We start from the raw sequence: 21,132 nt of genomic DNA on the forward strand, positions 1-21,132 counted from the left end.
TTACTCTAACAAACCGGCTCATCCAGCTCCGATCATTGGTTTCATCAGTACTGGCAAAGAAGGCTATCGTTGTTCGACGCTGCAGCTTGATAAGCCCTCGAAATAACTGGGGCGATACGATCGAATCAGGTGGATGAGAGTGAATTCCAACTCGAGGTACCAGACCCGAGTTCGAAGGCGAAGTATGATGCATACCGAGGTAGGGTGTGCTCGACCTCGAAATAGTACCGTTATGGATTTGTACCAGAACAAGTTAGATTCTTGCCACGTTCCCAAAGTTATGGCGCAAATCCCGGAATATGATTATGTGATTCCGTACTAGGCGATTAGATATCTGTACCAAGAATATTCCTTACTGCAAATAGAAATTGTCCTTATTTAGGGCTCCTCTATTATATAAAGGAGACCCCAATCATTTGTAAAATCATCTGATCATCACTGGGAAAAGAATATACGTTTTGCCTTTCTGCCTGTTGTTCATCAGCATTGTCCTTTAACTTCATTGTTCTTGCTTTATTTTTATTAGTTAATTGTTCTTACTGCTCTAAGCTACCTCGAGGTCACTAAGCTGGAAGTCACTGCTGCTAAGTAACATTGGTTTGATTCACTTCTATCTTTCATTTCCACTTCATATTTCTTGATTATTAATTGGTATTGAACTAAATCACATATCTTTAAAATCACTAATCAAATTTAATTGTTACTCGTATTTTCGAGGTAAACACTTATCACATGTACAAAACCCCTAAGGGGTCGTTTGGTTGGAGTACAACTTATACCGGTATAAGTTATGTCAGTATAAGTTATATTGGGATAAGTTTTGCTGAGATTAGTTATGTTGGGATTGTTGTTTATTCATTGTTTAGCATGTTGTATTAAGAATGACAACTGCATAATTTCTAAGAAGAAGGTATAAGTTATACCGGTGCTAATTATCCCACCTTTTATAAGGTATATGTTATCCCAGTATTAAAATTAACACCGGGATAACTTATACCTGATTTGCTAACCAAACAGTGTATTAATGTGATATTAAATTTTTATATCACCTTTATACCTTCTTATATAAGGGGTTGTTTGGTACGAGGTATAAGGATGGTATAAAATTTTTAATACCATCTTAGTACTCTGTTTGATTAGCAAACCAGGTATAAGTTATTCCGGTGTTAATTTTAACACTGGGATAACTTATACCTTATAGAAGGTGGGGTAATTAGCACCGATATAACTCATAACTTCTTCTTAGAAATTATGCATTTGTCATTCTTAATACAATATACTAAACAATGAATATCAACAATCTCAGCATAACTTATACCGGCATAATTTATACCGGTATAAATCGTATTCCAACCAAACGACCCCTAAGGGTCTAAATAAAAAATCGAGCGAATTTAAAGGGTTGTTTATGTATTCAACTAATTTCGTATCAATGTGGTTGCTTAATGTGTTATGAAGTTAGTTATCACGAGTTGTCAAAGTTCTTTCATTTTGTTGAGTAAGTGGTAACAACACCTTGCATTTCTTCAATCCTTCCTTATAATTAAGAGAAGAAAAAAAAGAACCCAAAAAAAAAAGGAAAAATTATCCTAAAATATACTGCCGCGTGGCAAGCTCGTTTTGCATTCTCCTCAACTGCTCTTCACACGCGGAAAACACTGGACTCTGCTCAAATACTCTCTATAGCTACGCTAAGAAACCTTCTAATTCCATGGCTGCTCAGATTTCTTCTCAGCTTTAAAGCCAGCACCGTTTATCCTTCTCCACAAATGACGATCGCTTCGTTTTCACTTCTCCGGCTTCCATTCGCCGTCGCCGCCGCTCGTCACCGTTTCTTCTCCGTCGTCGCCGCCGCCGGCCGGCATCAAAACCCCAACAATGTCTCCAGAAAGCTCCAACAGCCGAACAAAAATCTCCTCAAAGCTCGGGAGACTATTAGTAAGCATTTCTCTACTCTAGCACCGATTCTCTCTCACGAAAACATGCCTCGTCTCTCTCACGACCAAGCCGTCGGAACCGTCGCCTCTTCACAAGCGAATTTCATGCGCGTTATCGTCCAGTTACTTCCTCCACAAGAAACTTGTACGGAACCTTCTGGAAGGTTCGTGAAGGGTTCAGGGGAAATAGGAGTGGAGTTGTTGTGTGTGGTGAAGGCAGTGTTGAAGAAGATAAAGAGGAGAGTATTGGTAGGGGATAAGGTATTGGTAGGTTCAATTGATTGGGTGGATAGACGAGGAGCTATTGAGAATGTGTTTCAGAGGAAGACGGAGATTTTGGATCCTCCTGTAGCTAACGTGGATCATTTGCTAGTGTTGTTCTCATTGGATCAGCCGAAGGTTGAGTCATTCTCCCTCACTAGGTTCCTTGTTGAAGCTGAATCCACTGGAATTCCTCTCACTCTTGCCTTGAATAAATCTGAACTTGTTTCTCAAGAGGTTAGCAATACAAAAACACTGTTATGTTATAGCGTTTTGTCATAATTCTTAGAACATGACATTTAGTTCAAGTGCTTAAGGTTTACGTGAACCTATTTCTTTTTTGGTCCGTTCCAAAAAGAATGACCACTTTTTAAATTTGGAAACAATTTAGCTTAAACTTATAATTCTACCTTTAATACAACAACAACAACAACGGCCCAGTATAATTCCACAAGTGGAGTCTGGGGAGGGTAATATGTACGCAGACCTTACCCCTACCCGAGGGGTAGAAAGGCTGTTTCCAGGAGTCCCTCGGCTCAAGAAAGCAACAAGAGACGATATATTAGTACCACCAATAGGCTCATAATAAAATAACAGCAATATAAGAGATACGAAATACGAAATAAATGGATGGTATAGTAAAAACCAGCAGATAAAGCCCTGCATCAGTAGACGACCAATAGCATCCTCAAACTAACTCCTAACTGGTTAGTATCACTCTATTGTGCTGTTGAAATATTTACAACTTTCCCCTAACCTACAACCTTAATGCCCGACCTCCACAATTCCCTGTCAAGGGCCAGAGAATTCTACCTTTAATGAGAAACTTTTATAATCACACAAATACTCTGGGTCCTTTTTGACTTGTTTAGAACCACAAATTCCAAAAATCTTCATTTTTTCCTAAACTCCGTGCCCAGTCAAACAGGTTCACATAAATTGGAACAGAGGAAGTATTGATATGTCTTGATTAGTTGACAAGTAATTAATACTTCGTACTTTTACTCTAGGTCTTATGCTTTCTAGTCGTGGTTTAGCCTTTCAGAGATTATATGTTTAGAAAATATACAGAAATTCTGATATTCTTATCTGTACTCGCATGATATTGGCATGAGATGATTTAACTGGAGTAATGTGATTAGTGAGGATTCACCATCCCAAAACTTATTTGAGACTGAGGCGTAGTAGTTGTTTTAATTTGAGTTGTTTGCTAGTAATTTTGTACTGATTCTACTAAATGTTTGCCTCTGAATAGTAAGTAATCTACTGATTAGATGAACACATTAGTATTCAAATCAACTACATCGCAATCCCAAACTAGTTTGGTTTAAATAAATGAATTATATGTATCAATTTTGCAATTCAGGTCCATTATGAGCACATCACTATGCCTTGGTATGCTTCCTACTAAGCGATGACCTGTTAATTTATAGACATCCTTTTACTTGTCTGTTGTCATTTCTTCTTTGATTTTCTCAAGTAATGTTTGTGATGCTTGGCATTAGATTTATTTTCCATTTCTTAAATATGGATTTATGGAATACATGTCTCTTTGCATGGGAATTACCTTTGTTGTAACTTGTAAGCGAGGATGCAAGGTGAAAAATAGAATATCAGCCTGTTAGAGTTACACTCTTTGAAACTCAAATAGACAAAGAGAGGAGCATAAAAAGAGAACACAAAGGGAGGATACATATGAAAAACATGTTTTCACTGAGAAGATTGTGCAACGTCCTAGCATGTATTGACTGTTTTATTTTATGTACTTCAGTTAGTTTTGATACTATTTCTTCCCTCCTGTTTGTATCTTCTGATCATTTCATAATATACATCTAAAAGTCGGTGATCAACTTTGGCAGGAAATAAAAGCATGGAAATCTAGGCTTCGTAGTTGGGGTTATGAACCAATCTTTTGCAGCATTGAGTCGAAGCGTGGACTTGATACACTCCAGTTTATTATGAGAGAACAAACATCCGTCATTGTTGGTCCAAGTGGCGTGGGAAAATCCAGCCTGATCAATGCTTTGAGAGGCAATAAGCACATTCTTGGTGCAGTTGAAGAAGGAAACTGGTTTGATCCTGTGAGTTTGGCCTTTTTTCATCATTTTAAATTATATTATTGCTTCTGTTTAGAAACCTTTAGTTTACTGTTTCCTTTTCTTTATTATGACTAGCAGCTTCTAGGGAGCAAGTGGTATGAAGAGCAGCGTGTTGGGGAAGTGTCAGTAAGAAGTGGCAGAGGAAAGCATACAACGAGGCATGTGTCCTTGCTTCCATTGTCTGATGGAGGATATCTTGCTGATACTCCAGGGTTTAACCAGCCTAGTTTGATTAAAGTGACAAAAAATTCTCTTGCACATCATTTTCCAGAGGTTTGTCCTGATGGCGCTGCTTCGTTCTCTAAGTTTTGTGTATTTGTTGCACAATATGTGAACCAAACTATATATGCGAATTTCATTAGTAATTTCCACTCTGATTACTTTGAGTTCAGATTCGCAAAATGCTTAAAGATGGCGAACCTGCAAAGTGTGCATTCAGCAATTGCTTGCATCTTGGTGAACCGGGGTGCCTTGTAAAAGGTGATTGGGAGAGATACCCCTACTATCTTCAATTGCTTGACGAAATTAAAATCAGGGAGGAGTTTCAGTTGAGGACTATTGGAACTAAACGAGAGGGTGATGTTAGGTAAGTTCTGAAAAGCTCTGAACTTCTATGCAATATTTATTCAATTCATTTCATACACAACTGGAGGTACATCTTAGAAATTTTCTTCACAAAGTAAGAAGTCAGAGCTACTATGAATTGGTCAAGTATTAGAGATATATGGTAATCTGGTTTCTTCTGTTTCTGTAATTAAAATGTTACTATAATATTTCAATACTCTTTCTGTGACCAAGTATTCTTATGATTGGTTGCCAAATTTGTCCTTGGCGTTTTTGCTCTGTGTAAAGTTTTTCCATTGAAGGGAACTCTCACTAAGACTAAATTTGTATTTGCCTGCGTCATCCTTTGCAGTTCTAATACTTGCTCATGATGCTTCTCGAATGAAGTGCTGATTAGCACCTTTTTAGGATTATTATTCTCTAGAAATGAGAATCCATATTCTTTAATCATAACACCATATCATCCAATGATAAGAGTTACAGTTCTCCCCTAATCAAAGATGGTAAAATATTGAAAGGCCATTTTTCCCAGTAAAGTGTTGTGCTTGGTAGATTAAACTTGTCATTGATTTGCATCTCTTTATTCGTGGAAGGAAACCTATTTTCCTTAGGAGTACCTGTAAAACTAAGTATTGCAGTTCAGTTAACTAGCCTGCTATTTTGTGATTTCTTGTGCTCCTCTTCCTATTTTTTATTATTTTATTTTATTTTAGGTCTTATTGTTAGTCCATTTGCCTAAACTGGTAAGCATAGTGAATGATATTCATCTGTGGCATTGATGGCAAACCATTTCAAACCCATCAGAAAAACATTTACTTATCACATTCTTACAGGTGCAAAGTAGGAGACAAGGGAGTTGTGCAAGCAGAACCACGGCTGGAGCCCAAGAAATACAGGAGACAATCTCGTAAAAGTGTGAACCAGTCATTTCTAGATGGATTGGATGAACTCGATGAAGATGACATGCTGGAGGATGATAATCCTATTTTAAGAGCAATGCGGGAAGAAAATCAATAGAAAAAATAATAATTTGACACAACTTGGATATTTTTAGGAGGCATGCATCCATTACACCTTGATGCTTCACGGGTTGTAAATAGTGCTTTTCTGACTTCTTTTGTTAAGCTGAGAGTGGTCCGCGGATTCCTAAGATGTTGTAGGTGGCAAAATGTTCTGGCGGCATTGTGTCTCAAATGCGAAAAACACTTCAAAGTTCAAGCAATGCTGGAAGCTAACACGAGATATAGTGCTGTACGTCTAATAAGGGAGTTTGCATCACTATCTTCTCCTTCTAGTCGTTCCCTCTATCTTTTGCATGATTGTCTTCTCTACTATTTGGTGATGCTATAATGCATGGCATCTTAGTGAATAGGGAGAAGTGGTAATAGCCTAACAGGTATCTTTTTGATCACCTGGTTGCTTCACCGAAGCCTGCTAATTGACACATCTACAGCTGCTAGCATTTATCCAGAACTGGATTTTGCTCGTGTCTGAAATTACCGATGATGCCCATTTCAGCATGTACAAAGAGGCATCTTTTAGGATATTGACAGTTGCGTTGCAGTTGTACAGGCGTGTCCCTACGGCCGGATTTTATTCAAGAAGACTAAAAACATAACAATAATTTTCTTTAAAAATGATTGTTACGCAGTTATTACTACAAGTATATTCTACCAGATTTAAGTTAGGGAATTTTTCACAAAGCACCATCTTTTAGTCCTAATTAGCCATTAATAGAAACCCTTTGCTATATTACGTCCTATAGATATCTTTTATGCAATTATATAATGTATTTAATGTATTTACGGTAGTGTATTTAATAATACAACAAAAATTAGCGGCTTACAAAAAGGAAATCCAGCTAATCCTGATATGTATTTACTTGTATTCAAACGTATGTAGCGCTAAATACGTAACGTATGTAGCGCTAAATACGTAACGTATCTGCGCAATATCTGGGTCGACGAAGATGTTAAAAACGGAAGGAAATCAAATCAATTCTGATTTCCCTAATTTTACTCAACAAACTTAAAAGTTATCCCATCAATCTGTATTCTTCTCAAAGTCAGAAATACAGAAACGTGAAAGAAGCGAAGAAACAGAGCAACTTGCTTCTATATTGTGCGATTTTCTTCTCCTCCTTATCGATTGCGACAAATTATATACAGAAGAAGGTATAACTCTTCTATATATATGGCAAGCTTGACAGTTTTGTTGCGTCATTCTGGAAAGTGGAACGATGAGGGCAATTATATCGACTTTTCCATTGAGGGAATACTGATTAAGGAGTATGCTTCCTTTAATGATCTAGTTGGTTCAATTTCTAATCAACTGGGTATAGATTTGAGCACAAATACCATTAAAATACAATACAATGTTGAAGGCAATCGCACGCCAATGGAAATACACAATGATATGGGTTACAGAGTGTATGTAAAATTGAAAAAAGAGAACAGAGAATTTGGGATGTATCCTTTGTGCATTACAACTATGGAAAAAGAGCTTATCTCTGGAGATGGTTTAAATCAAGGCGACATTGTGCAGATAGACGAAGCAGTTCAAATGTACGATTCCGATACAGATTATACACTAGCTATAGAACTTGTCAATTCAGGAGAAGCGATTGGAGTGTTCGAACTCCACAAGGATTTGATAATTTCAAAAACTAATCAAAAGGAGGTTATGGCTGGACAAGTATATAAGGATAAGGCTACATTGAAAGAGGTGATGAAGAATTATGATATGGCTCAAAGGTTTCAATTCCGTGTTGATCGGTCTAATGCTGTCAGGTTTGATGTTTGTTTAACTTTGTTGTATTTAGTTGTAGTTGTGTGTTTCCTCCAGATGATGAACACCTTTGAAAATTTATATTTGTTTAGTGTTCTTAATAATATGTATTCAGGTGTATTTTACTATTGAAAAAATACAACAGTGGCTATGATTATTTTCATATTATGTCTATAATGTTACTAAGTGTTTGATTATTCATACGAATGTATTTAGTTGTATTTATTGTATTTAATCACATCTAACAATATTGGAATTCGTTAGTATACAAAATTACATATACACAGATATCAATTTGGTACTTTATGAATAGGAAGTATATATGTCAGATTCGTTAAGTTGTCTGATGTATGAACTTTTCTTTCCAGCTATGCATTAATATGTATTTCAGAAGATTGTGATTGGAGGTTTAAGGCTTCAAGCATTAACAAATCGGAATTATTCAAGGTGAGAGAATTCAATGACAACCATACATGTCCGCTGAAGGATAAAGTGTATGAGCAGCGGCAGGCTAGTAGCAGCCTTATAAGTGGTATTATAAGGACAAAGCTTACAAACCATAAGAGGAAATATACTCCGAGGGACATTATTGATGACGTGAAATCAGATCTAGGTGTTGATGTTAGCTACATGTTGGCATGGAGGGCTAAAGAAAAGGCAATGAATTTTCCTAGAGGTGAACCGGCTGATTCATACAAAAAATTACCAGGATACTTATATACAATGGATAAGACATATCCAGGTTCTCACATAAGAATGGAAAAATCGTCAAATAATGAATTCATGTACGTGTATATATCATTGTATGCATTTATAAGGGGGTTTGATCATTGTAGACCAATTGTTGTAGTGGACAGAAGTCATCTAAAATCCTACTACACCGGGACATTCGTTTCTGCAAGCACGTTGGATGGGGCAGGTGAGTACCTCAATAATAATACAATTTGTTAATATTTAAAGCATTGGAAAACATGTATTTAAAAACAATTATATTCAATTGTATTAAACAGGTCATATATTGTCACTAGCATACGGTGTTATTGATTCAGAGAACGATGCTGCTTGGACGTGGTTCTTTGAGCAATTCAAGATAGCACACGGTGTAAGGGAAAACATGTGCATTGTTTCGGATAGAAATGAGAGCATCATTAAATCTGTATCGAGAGTATATCCGGATTTACCGCATTGTGCTTGCATATGGTGTCACACCACCTTTTTCCGCCCCCGCGAGGGGCGTAGGAGTTTTTTCCAATTAAAGGACAATCAAAACGGGATTTGTTTATTTATTTCAGAGTCGCCACTTGGCAGAATTAGGGTGTCCCAAGTCACCAATTTTAATCCCGAATCGAGGAAAAGAATGACTCCATATTACAGTCTGCGTACCAGAAATCCGGATAAGGAATTCTGTTAACCCGGGAGAAGGTGTTAGGCATTCCCGAGTTCCGTGGTTCTAGCACGGTCGCTCAACTGTCATATTTGGCTTGATTATCTGATTTAATACATGTTGAACCTATGTGCAAAATTTAACTTTTAACCGCTTTTATCATTATTCTTATTATTATTTTATACAAGAATTGCAACGTCGTGAAAATGCATCTCGAACCACGTCACAACCAGTGTACACGTGATTTGTTGACGCATTTTCACGACGTTGCAATTCTTGTATAAAATAATAATAAGAATAATGATAAAAGCGGTTAAAAGTTAAATTTTGCACATAGGTTCAACATGTATTAAATCAGATAATCAAGCCAAATATGACAGTTGAGCGACCGTGCTAGAACCACGGAACTCGGGAATGCCTAACACCTTCTCCCGGGTTAACAGAATTCCTTATCCGGATTTCTGGTACGCAGACTGTAATATGGAGTCATTCTTTTCCTCGATTCGGGATTAAAATTGGTGACTTAGGACACCCTAAATCTCCCAAGTGGCGACTCTAAAATAAATAAACAAATCTCGTTTTGATTGTCCTTTAATTGGAAAAAACTCCTACACCCCTCGCGGGGGCGGAAAAAGGTGGTGTGACAGCTCTGGCGACTCTGCTGGGGATCGTCTTGGAACTTGGCCCACAATTTCCTCAACATGTTTTTTTTTCGGTTCTTCCTCGTACTTTCCTTGCCATTTTAGGACAATATTATTCGGCCTGGCAACCAACGTCTTTTGTCTTATTGCCTTGTGTCTGGCCTGCCCTTTTCACATTTTATGTTGTACCATTTTGGCAACTGGTAGTAAGCTCTGAAAGACCTTCCTTAAAACATAAATTTCTGGAAAAATTCTTTTAAACAAAGAAATGAAAAGATAGAAAAAGAGAAAATCTTTCTGAACAAATGATGGGGAAAAGAAAAGAAATGAACTTATCTGGGTGTTGTAACCGATTCCAACGATCATCTTGTGCATTCCGGATTAATCAACCCAGTCTATTTGTGTCGATCAATCTTTCTGATGTCTTCACTTGCTGGGGATAAATAGGTGCCTAATTCTTCGCAAAATGCGGAACCTTTCTGCCAATCTATCTTGTTGACTCATAGTGCCCTTCGCGGGGTTTTCACTAACAAGGCTCTCTCATTTCTCACAGCTCCCGTCGCCTTATGGTGCCTGTGAAGGTTTTTACCGATAAGACTCTCTCATTTTGTATTTCTCAGCTTACGTCGCCTTATGGTGCCTGTGAAGGTTTTCGCCGATAAGACTCTCTCATCTTATTTTCTCAGCTGGGGATTGGAGTGTTGCCGATAAGATTTTTCTCTGCTGGGAATTCTTATGGCTATCAATTCTTTCAACTCATGATCCTCATTCAGTCGGGGACCGGCGTTTTATTCTTGGTTTTCATTTGCCTATCTTAACACCTCTCGGATACTGATCGGGAGGTCTTTTTGGACATCAATATAGGTTTTAGAAGAAAAGGATATAAAATTCAAAATAACTTTGATGGGTAAAGTATTACAACTCTTGGAATCAAACTCTTTTTTTTCAAAATTTAAAAACATAATTTCTGCCTCAGTTTTCTTGCTTGGGGATTTTTTCTTTTGATTTTTTTTTCCTCTTTTTTTTTTTACCTTATGGCCGAGTCGTGAGGCGCCTACGTATCCTCTTTGAGGAATCAGCTCGAACGTAGTTCACTGACTCCTTTGTTTTCTTGCGACCTTCAATTTTTTTTTTATTTATTTATTTATTATTTTTCATTAATGATTCCAAGAGAGAGGTATAAAAAGATAAGTAAGGCTCAAAGGGGTAAAACAAAGGTTAAAAGTGTTTGGATAGAAGAAAGAATTGCCTCCGTCATTTCATTATCCGATAAGCACTAAGTACAAACAAACAAATAAACAACAAAAGAAATTACACATAATATCTTTTGACTGCATCAGAATTGATAGCCATGTCGACGCATCTTCCTTCAACATCCGTCAGACGTAAAGCGCCATTGGATAATACTCTGGTCACAATATACGGCCCTTGCCAATTCGGGGCGAACTTGCCTTTTGCCTCAATCTGATGTGGGAGGATCCGTTTCAATACTTGTTGCCCTACTTCAAATTTCCTGGGGCGCACCTTCTTATTGTATGCTCTTGCCATTCTCTTCTGATATAACTGGCCATGACATACTGCTGCCAATCTTTTTTCATCAATTAAACTCAACTGCTCTAGTCGGGCTTTGACCCATTCATCATCGTCAATCCCGGCCTCAGCGACAATTCGAAGGGATGGAATTTCGACTTCTGCTGGTATTACTGCTTCAGTTCCGTATACCAACAAATAAGGAGTCGTACCTATTGAAGTACGAACAGTAGTGCGGTATCCTAACAACGCAAATGGTAGCTTTTCATGCCATTGTCTGGATCCTTCAACCATTTTCCTCAATATCCTCTTTATGTTTTTGTTGGCTGCCTCAACCGCTCCATTCGCCTTGGGCCGATATGGGGTGGAATTACGGTGTGTAATCTTAAACTGTTCACATACTTCTCTCATCAAGTTGCTGTTAAGATTAGCACCATTGTTCGTGATTATTATTTTTGGGATCCCAAATCTACAGATGATATGGGAATGGACAAAATCCACCACTGCTTCTTGGTTACTGACTTGAAAGTTTTGGCTTCAACCCACTTATTGAAATAATCGATGGTTACCAGAATGAACCTGTGACCGTTCGAAGCTGCCGGCTCGATAGGCCCAATGACATCCATGCCCCATGCCACAAATGGCCATGGTGCTGACATTGTGTGCAATTCCGTTGGTGGAGAATGAATCAGATCTCCGTGTATCTGACACTGATGGCATTTTCGTACGAAACTGATACAATCATGCTCCATAGTGAGCCAATAATATCCCGCTCGCAGAATCTTCTTTGCCAACACATATCCGCTCATATGGGGCCCACAGACTCCAGCATGTACCTCTGTCATCACTATCGTGGCTTGACCTGCATCAATACATCTCAGCAATCCCAGATCTGGGGTTCTTTTGTACAACATTCCTCCACTGAGGAAAAATCCATTTGCCAGTCGTCGAATGGCTCTCTTTTGATCTCCGGTTGCCTGCTCCGGGTATATCCCCATCCTGAGGTATTCCTTGATATCATAAAACCATGGCTCGCCATCCATTTCTTCTTCTATTATGTTGCAGTAGGCATGCTGATCACGAACCTGAATATACAATGGGTCAACATGGATTTTGTCTGGATGGTGCAACATCGATGCTAAAGTGGCCAAAGCATCGGCAACCTCATTGTGAACTCTCGGGATGTGTCTGAACTCCACTGATCGAAATCGCTTGCTCAGATCGTGCAAACATTGTCGATATGGTATAAGCTTCAAATCTCGTGTTTCCCATTCACCCTGGATCTGATGTACTAGGAGGTCCGAGTCTCCCAAGACCAAGACGTCCTGAACATCCATGTCTGCAGCCAATCGTAGGCCCAAAATGCATGCCTCATATTCAGCCATGTTGTTGGTACAATAGAAACGTAGCTGAGCTGTAACAGGATAGTGATGTCCTGTTTCTGAAATAAGTACTGCTCCTACTCCAACTCCTTTTGCATTCGCAGCCCCGTCGAAGAAAAGCTTCCACCCTGGTTCCTCATTCAGTTCTAACTCCTCTATATGTATCACTTCTTCATCTGGAAAATACGTCCTCAAAGGCTCGTATTCTTCATCAATAGGATTCTCAGCCAAGTGATCAGCCAATGCTTGGGCTTTCATGGCCGTCCTCGTCACATAGACAATGTCGAACTCTGTGAGTAATATCTGCCATTTTGCCAATCTTCCTATGGGCATAGGCTTCTGGAAAATATACTTTAATGGATCCAGGCGTGAAATAAGGTAAGTAGTATGTGACGACAGATAATGCTTAAACTTCTGTGCTACCCAAGTTAGAGCACAACATGTCTTCTCAAGTTGAGTGTACTTATTCTCATAGACTGTAAACTTCTTGCTGAGATAATAGATGGCTTGCTCTTTTCTTCCTGTGATGTCGTGTTGACCCAACACGCAACCAAACGAATGATCCAGGACCGTTAGATAAAGGATTAATGGCCTCCCCGACTCAGGTGGAACCAACACAGGTGGATTGGATAAATATCCTTTGATCTGGTCAAATGCCTCCTGACATTCTGCCGTCCATTCTATCGCGGCATCTTTCCTCAGCAATCGAAAGATGGGTTCACAAGTCGTTGTGAGCTGAGCGATGAATCTACTGATATAGTTCAACCTTCCCAACAAACTCATTACTTTTGTTTTGTTCCTCGGTGGCGGCAATTCCTGGATGGATTTGATCTTTGACGGATCCAACTCAATGCCTCGCCGACTGACGATGAATCCCAACAGCTTTCCAGATGGAACACCAAATGCACATTTGGCTGGGTTGAGCTTAATGTCGTACCTTCGAAGTATTTGGAAAAACTTCCTAAGGTCTGCTATGTGGTCTTCCTGATGCTTGGATTTGATGATCACATCATCTACGTACACTTCAATCTCTTTGTGTATCATATCATGGAACACAGTAGTCATTGCTCTCATGTACGTTGCCCCAGCGTTCTTCAAACCGAATGGCATTACCCGATAACAATAAGTCCCCCATGGCGTAATGAAAGCTGTTTTCTCTGCATCTTCTTCATCCATCAAAATCTGATGATACCCAGCGTAGCAATCCACAAAGGAGCCGATTTCTCGCCCGGCGCAATTGTCGATCAAGATATGGATATTGGGCAATGGAAAGTTATCCTTTGGGCTTGCCCTGTTCAGATTACGGTAGTCGACGCATACCCTGATCTTCCCATCTTTCTTTGGTACTGGCACCACATTAGCCAACCAATCAGGATATCGAGAGACCCGAATAACCTTTGCTTGCAGCTGCTTGGTTACTTCTTCTTTAATCTTCACACTCATATCTGTCTTGAACTTCCTCAGTTTCTGCTTGACGGGAAGGCATGCCGGGTCAATGGGCAATTTGTGAACCACTAGCTTGGTGCTTAAACCCGGCATGTCGTCATACGACCATGCAAAAATATCTTTAAACTCAATGAGTGCTTTGATTAATTCTTCCCTGATGCCAGGCTCAATGTGGATGCTGATTTTGGTTTCTCGGACATTATCCGCATCCCCTAGATTTACAGCCTCGGTGTCATTCAGATTAGGCTTGGGTTTCTCTTCAAATTGGCATAGTTCTCGGTTTATTTCTTCGAAGGCTTTATCCTCATCATATTCAGACTCATCGTCATAATCGATCTCTTGTATCATTAAATCAGAGTCAGATTGATTTATTAGACTAGGTCGAAGATCCGTCGTGCATGCCATGTCATTAGAACCAGTAAAAAGAGAACTGTTCAGAAAGAGAAAAGAATAAAACAAAATTAAAATGAGACAAGAAAAGAATTTTATTAAAATGCGGGATAACAGGGTTCACACTTTTACAAGATAAAATAAGATTTGGATTACACCCTGAATAATCCGAAAAATAAGAAAGCAAAAATCAAAGCCTACTACCAGGACTCTCCCCGAGTAGGAAGAGGAGTAACCGTCCAATTGTTGGTTTTGGCCTCAGGCCCCATAAACTGTATGTCTGTTCCGCTGGAACCCTCTCCGACTTCTACCATATTGACATCAGTGAACAATCTTTCGAAGCTCTGATTCAGATCCCCGTCAATCCCAATCAATGGCCCGAGAACTTTCGGGACCGGTGACCCCTTGGCGCTTGCTCTAACAAAAGATCTTGAGAGACGTGGCACAGGTTTGGGAAGAAACCAAACTTTCTTCTTCATTTTCCGCGCTCGTTTTACATCTGCCACAGTCGGTTTGAACCCCAACCCAAAGGTCTCCAAATTCTTGGGCAAGGAAACAGGTTGAACAATTCCCTGAAGCTCAGCTCCCAAGCCTTTTCCTGGCACAAACCCATTACCCAGCATTTCTGAAACCATCATGACTGTTGCGGAAGCTACCCTAGGGTGCTGAATGATTTCACCCTCAGGGATCTTGTTTGCCGACACTGCATCAAAAATCTGGTAGACCCAGGGACCTTTGTCATCATTGGTCTCTATGAAGGGTACAATGGCGCCTCCTACGGTGCACGCAGTGTCCTCGCCGTGCAACACGACCTCTTGTCTATCCCACTCGAACTTGACCATCTGATGCAAGGTGGATGGCACTGCTTTGGCTGCATGGATCCACGGTCGTCCCAACAGAAGGTTATAAGATACCGTAGCATCTAATACCTGGAATTCCATGGTAAACTGGACTGGACCGATGGTCAACTCAAGTACAATATCCCCCACGGTGGCTGTTCCATTTCCGTCAAATCCTCGGACGCAAATGCTATTCTTGTGGATTCTTCCGTGGTCGATCTTCAATTGGTTCAGGGTGGATAATGGACAAATATTGGCACTTGAGCCGTTATCCACCAATGCCCGAGTAACTGCCAAATCTTCACATTTGACAGTTAGGTAGAGAGCTTTATTATGCTTTGTGCCCTCCACTGGCAGATCATCATCTGAAAATGTTACCCTGTTCACCTCAAAAATTTTGTTGGCAATCGTTTCCAGGTGATTTACAGAAATCTCGTTGGGCACATGAGCTTCATTCAGTATCTTCATCAGGGCCCGACGATGTTCATCTGAATGGATAAGTAATGATAGCAGCGAGATCTGGGCCGGTGTTTTCTTCAACTGTTCGACCACGGAGTAATCCTGCACTTTCATCTTCTTTAAGAATTCCTCAGCTTCTTCTTCTGACACAGGTTTCTTTGTTGCAGCTGGATTGGGTCTTCTCAACTCCGCCGGAGCAAAACACCGTCCTGATCGAGTCAGTCCCTGCGCCTCACAACTATTCTCCTCCACTTGTTGTCCCTTGTACATCACCACTGCCTTCTCATACTTCCAAGGCACAGCCTTGCTATCAATCACTGGTGTTTGGACTACTGGTTTTATGATGACCGGTTCCCTGCAGACCCCCTTCACAACAACCACGGGTGCAGATGATGCTCCCGTTATTACCAACTTGGCTGGTTCTGGTTTCCTTGTAGCGGCAGATGGATTCTTCCCCAATATCACCACTGGCTTGACATCTTCCCCCTTCAACTGTACCCCTGCTTCCTCATCGATCGATTTTTCTTTCGGAGTGGCACGGATCATCATCACTGTCTGTGAGGGTTTCTTCGGCTCCCCTCCTTCGTGCACAAGCTCGATCATGTGGGCTTCAGGGTGCTTTGGCAATGAGTTCTGGTTAATGTTGGGTGCCTCCGGTGCCTGTACCTCGATCTTGTTGGTATCAATAAGATCTTGTATTGCATGTTTCAGCCTCCAACATTTCTCGGTATCATGTTCGGGAGCTCCCGAACAATATTCACATCTTACCGAGTGATCCATATTTTGGGGTAAGGGATTTGGCAATCTAGGCTCAACAGGATTTAATAAACCCAACTGCCTTAATTTGTGGAACAAGGTAATATAAGTTTCCCCCAACTCAGTAAAAGTTCTTTGCCTCTACAATCTTTCATTTCTGGAGGCCGAATTTCCCCTGAAACCCATCCCTGGAGGGTTCCTGTAGGCTCTTGGCGGTTGATAGGTATTTTGTGGTGGTGGGTAGGTGTTATGTGGAGATGGGTATGTATTGTGGGGAGCCGGCGCGCTCCATTGTGGGCAAACCGGAGGTTGGGTGTATGTCTGGGCTTGATGGACGGTGAAATGTTGTTCTTGTGGTGGGTAGTAGGGTTGTGGAGGGTAATTTGGAATGTGTGGGTAGTTTAGACGATGGGGTCTGGGTTGGTAATGAGGGGAAGGACCTCTAGATCTGGACCAATTGTCGGCCTCTATTGTCATGACCTCCTCTCTCCTTTTCTTTCAGAGCGCACCTCCCGTGTCGCTCTGAATGGCCTGAGTTGTTGCCTTAATTGCCGAGTAACTCAGGATCTTATTGGACTTAAGTCCCTCTTCTATCATACCTCCCATTTTCACCACTTCATTGAATGATTTGCCAACTGACGTCACCAAAGTGACCAAAGTAAGTTGGCTCGAGAGTTTGTAGAAAGTAATCCACCATTTCTCCCTCTCTCATTGGGGGATCAACTCTGGCTGCCTGTTCTCTCCATCGGAACCCAAATTCCCGGAAGCTCTCTCCGGGTTTCTTCTCAAGCTTTAGCAATGTGAGACGGTCTGGGACTATCTCAAGGTTGTATTGGAAATGTCCTGCGAAAGCCTGTGCCAAGTCATCCCAGGTGTACCACCTGCTCGGATCTTGTCTTGTATACCACTCTAATGCCGACCCGCTCAAACTCTGGCCAAAGTAAGCTATCAATAGCTCATCTTTGCCCCCTGCTCCCCTCATTTTGCTACAAAAACCCCGTAGATGTGCCATAGGATCGCCATGCCCTTCGTATAAATCGAACTTGGGCATCTTGAACCCTGCTGGTAATTGAACGTCAGGGAAAGGGCATAGATCCTTGTAAGCCACGCTGACCTGGTTACCTAACCCGTGTATGTTCCTGAAGGATTGCTCCAGGCTTTTAAATTTCCGCATCACCTCGTCCTGCTCTGGGCTCTTAGCCGGCTTTTCAATCTCCGCCGGGACCTCAAAGTGGGGATTATAGGTATGTGGCTCGGGTGCTTTGAATGTGAGTTCAGGGGGGTAGTATTGTGTATCGTGAGCCTGAAACAGTGGCTCACTAGATGATCTGTGCAATGGGGCTGGGGGAGGTGCCACAAAGACGGGAACATTTGGTGGAGGAGGGTTTTGAGTGGGTGGTGGAGCTTGGGAATCATAAGCCTCTCTTCCCTGATAATAGTGATGGCTTGGGAAACTTGTTGAAGGACCGGGAGAGGGGTATTCCGGCGTGTGTACTGGTTGGAGGGTAGGAGTAACGGGTAGTTCTTGCCCCTTCTGGGCTCTAGCTAAGGCTATCTGCATTTCATTCATTTCTAGCCTCATTTTTTCCATTTTCTCCAGGGCTTCCTTCAGCATCTGATTGGCCGTTTTTTCTGACTCAACGCTGTTGTTTGACCCAGTCATGCTTTCTGGTATAGGACCTTTCAATCTTGTTTGATAATGGTACGGTGCCAGTACGCTCTAACAACTAACTGGTATGATTGGTAAAACAACGAACTTGTCAGTGTTAGAGTCTTAACAGATATTGTAATTGCACGTTGGGAGATGCAATGCTCTTAGGCAGTTAATCATTTCTAACATGCTTTTGCTCTGACCGCATGCATCATCCCGGCTTATTTTGTTCTGACAGATATACATATATATATATATATATATATATATATATATATATATATATATATTTAATTACGGTCGAATCCTATAGAGAATGCCTACGTATCGCGACCCCGCACGAATCAGACCAAGCGTAGTTCGTGCATCCATAAAATAAAGACCCAATTTTACATTTTGTTACCCAAATATGCTATTACAAACTGTTATTTGAAAGAAAACAAACGAAATACAGACTCCACACTATTAACAATGTTTGAAGAGAACATAGAGGTAGACAACAAACTCTGAAAAACAAACAAGTGCAGACTTGAACTAGGGATACATTAAAGATTTCAATTTAGGTGCCCGCGAGGCATCGTTCAGCCTTTCCACGGGCTTTGGTGTAAGACCCCTTTGCAAGTTCTTCAACTCATTCATGATCTGGTGGACGTAGCCCATGATGGAGGCAAGAAGGGTATCACGAGGTATTTGCTCACATGCTAGGCATCTCATGTAGATGTAGTGCCCAATCTCATCAATCCTACCTCGGATATTATCCCTTTCTATGCACAGCTGTTCTATCCGTTGATTCTTTAGTCCCAATATTCGAGTATTGTCAATGAGCTGATCTTGGAACCTCTCCATTTGTTCTTCCATTCGGGCTATTGACTCATAGCAGCGTTCCCTATCTGTTCTAGCATCCCGGGCTTGTTTAAGGACCCGATTATTGAGAATGGAGTTTATTTCTCTCAATGTTGTAACACTCATTTCGTAGTCCCTTTTCACTTGCCATAGGTGCTCTCTCCGCGCTGTTGTAACTTTTGCCCACCTGATCCGCATTCTTGCTATACAAGCCTCAGATCTCTCCAAGTCTTCTCGGCTTTTGCTGACCTGACTCCTCAACTCTGCTATCAACCTCGTATCAGCCCGGCTTCTCAGTTGGTTGTTGGCATCCATTTTCATCCTCCGGATCTGAGCTTTGAGGTTCTCGCTTTCTCTGGTTAATCTGTTCTTTTTTCCCTTGTCGGCAGCAACCTGCACTTTGTTCTTAAATTTTAGATCCTTAATCTGTTGTTTCAGCTTGCCTATTTCGGCAAGATATTCCCGCTCTTTGGCCAATCGGTCCCAATGTTCTTGTGAAGCCTTGGCAAACTCTTGAAGGTGAGGTCTTTTAGCCGACCTTCCAGACGACATTTCCCCTTTGTACCAAGCCTGATATCCAGGTGAAACTTCCCCTATTGCTTGATTCAACACACAAGTATTTGCCTCTAAGTATTGATATTGGCTCCAAATCTGGCGGACCCTCGCTTCAGGAAACTGACCATCAGAACTGATCTCAATTACCTGAGTGCTTAAATCCTCATCTTTGGGCACTATCTGACACCTCCCAAGTTGCCTCATAACCCGATACGGCGCATAAGGTTGAATGCTCTTAAGTCTCATTAAGAGAAAATGGGGTCTAGTTGCTGGCATGTATATGACTTCGTCAATCGGTAACCATCCTAGTGTCCACTGTATTTGACTGGCGTTGAGGGTCCGGAAATATGAAGTCCATGCCGAGACTCCTTCAGGTAGGCGGGCCTCATTAATTCTGGTGTAGAACTCCTCTATGCATGTCTTTTCAAAAGACCCATGGCTTAGGAACTGGGCTCGGTGACATAGGTTTTCGGTCATCCACATTTGAAACAACAAGTTACAACCTTCAAAAAAGTTTCCTCCGGCTTTGCAGGCCGTGAGAGCTCGGAACATATCAGACACAATCATCGGTGCCAGCGTGCTATTTTTTGAGTGAGCAAAGTACTGACGACCCCAGCTATCTTTATGCCAATATTCCCGTCTTTCCTCAGGAAAATTAAAAGCCCTAAGAAGGTTATCATGAAAGCAACCCGTCTATGTTCGTCCCACTTTCGACGGTTACTTTTGCTGCACAACTTGTTTTCTGGCTTGTCGAATCCTCCTATGTGGCCATATCTTTGGTATATGAAGCTCAGAGTGCAAAAACCTTTTGCCAAATCAGGGTTATGGATTGTTCTGACTATCTTTAACGAGTCCAGAAACCGGTGCACTGCTACAGCTCTTGGAGCAACCAGGTATTTATGCCTCAACGGAACCTCAGTACTGCCGATGTACCCTGCTATTTCTTCTAAAGTTGGGGTGAGTTCAAAGTCCGAGAAATGGAAGACATTGTGCGCAGGGTCCCAGTAAGGGACTAGGGCTCTTATAATATCTCCTCGAGGCCTGATGTCCAACAAACTAGTGAGACCTTTCAAATGTTTCTTGATTTCGTCATGCCCTTCTTTGCCTAAATCACTCCACCATAGACGCAACTGGAGGGGAATTTTATTCATGATTGAAAAAGGTTCATTCTGAATCGTGCTCATTCTGCACATTTATTAATATGATTAAACAAAAGAAAATTTATTTGACTCAAAATGATTTGATTATTTTCCTAAAAAAACCAGATCTTCCGAACACGACCTTTTAGCACTTCAGGGACGAAGATTTTAAGGTTGTGCAAGTAAAAACAATGACAGAAGTGGCCATTTATACAAAGTCAGCCTTCCGGCGTTCCTTTTGGGAGCATTCGGCTTTTGATAAAAACGGCATCACCCGACTCTGTGACAGAAAATTAAAATTTTGACATATATTTTTTCGATTTTTTTTTTTACAAAATGGGAGGTTGGACCCGAAGAGGGTTGCCTACATATCTCACGTCCTATGAGAATCAAATCGGCGCAGACCTAAACTAAACTTGTAAACAAGACTCCTTTCTTTTTCTTTTTCTTTTCAAATAAATTAAACTAA

The 21,132-nt window shown here is 40.9% G+C and overlaps 2 protein-coding genes across 3 annotated transcripts; both read left to right on the forward strand.

The window, feature by feature from the left end:
* Positions 1-1,616: 1,616 nt before the first annotated feature.
* LOC104217757 (small ribosomal subunit biogenesis GTPase RsgA 1, mitochondrial) lies at positions 1,617-6,142 on the forward strand. 2 transcript variants are annotated; one of them, XM_009768069.2, is made up of 5 exons: positions 1,617-2,435; positions 4,058-4,279; positions 4,373-4,570; positions 4,690-4,883; positions 5,695-6,142. In XM_009768069.2, the coding sequence occupies exons 1-5, from the start codon at positions 1,770-1,772 to the stop codon at positions 5,876-5,878; spliced, it is 1,464 nt and encodes a 487-aa protein (XP_009766371.1). In that variant the 5' UTR covers positions 1,617-1,769; the 3' UTR covers positions 5,879-6,142. The 2 variants fall into 2 exon arrangements, with proteins under 2 accessions (XP_009766371.1, XP_009766372.1); XM_009768070.2 differs by having other exon boundaries at positions 1,663-2,435; positions 4,376-4,570.
* Positions 6,143-7,054: 912 nt separating this feature from the next.
* Positions 7,055-18,206, forward strand: LOC138883178 (uncharacterized). Its single transcript, XM_070163842.1, has 4 exons — positions 7,055-7,650; positions 8,017-8,567; positions 8,659-8,813; positions 18,153-18,206. Exons 1-4 carry the CDS (start codon positions 7,055-7,057, stop codon positions 18,204-18,206), a joined length of 1,356 nt encoding a protein of 451 aa, XP_070019943.1.
* The last annotated feature ends 2,926 nt before the right edge of the window (positions 18,207-21,132 follow it).

This window comes from Nicotiana sylvestris, chromosome 12 (assembly GCF_000393655.2).
Source record: "Nicotiana sylvestris chromosome 12, ASM39365v2, whole genome shotgun sequence".
Classification (NCBI taxonomy): domain Eukaryota; kingdom Viridiplantae; phylum Streptophyta; class Magnoliopsida; order Solanales; family Solanaceae; genus Nicotiana; species Nicotiana sylvestris.

Bases quoted from the DNA above. Each gene is read 5' to 3' on its own strand.
- LOC104217757 (XM_009768069.2), top strand. From the start codon at position 1,770: ATGACGATCGCTTCGTTTTCACTTCTCCGGCTTCCATTCGCCGTCGCC. The intron at 4,571-4,689 runs GTTTGTCCTGAT...CTTTGAGTTCAG, and splicing joins TTGCACATCATTTTCCAGAG to ATTCGCAAAATGCTTAAAGA. The intron at 4,884-5,694 runs GTAAGTTCTGAA...ACATTCTTACAG, and splicing joins AAACGAGAGGGTGATGTTAG to GTGCAAAGTAGGAGACAAGG.
- LOC138883178 (XM_070163842.1), top strand. From the start codon at position 7,055: ATGGCAAGCTTGACAGTTTTGTTGCGTCATTCTGGAAAGTGGAACGAT. The intron at 8,568-8,658 runs GTGAGTACCTCA...TGTATTAAACAG, and splicing joins AAGCACGTTGGATGGGGCAG to GTCATATATTGTCACTAGCA. The intron at 8,814-18,152 runs GTATATCCGGAT...TTTCTGGTATAG, and splicing joins TCATTAAATCTGTATCGAGA to GACCTTTCAATCTTGTTTGA.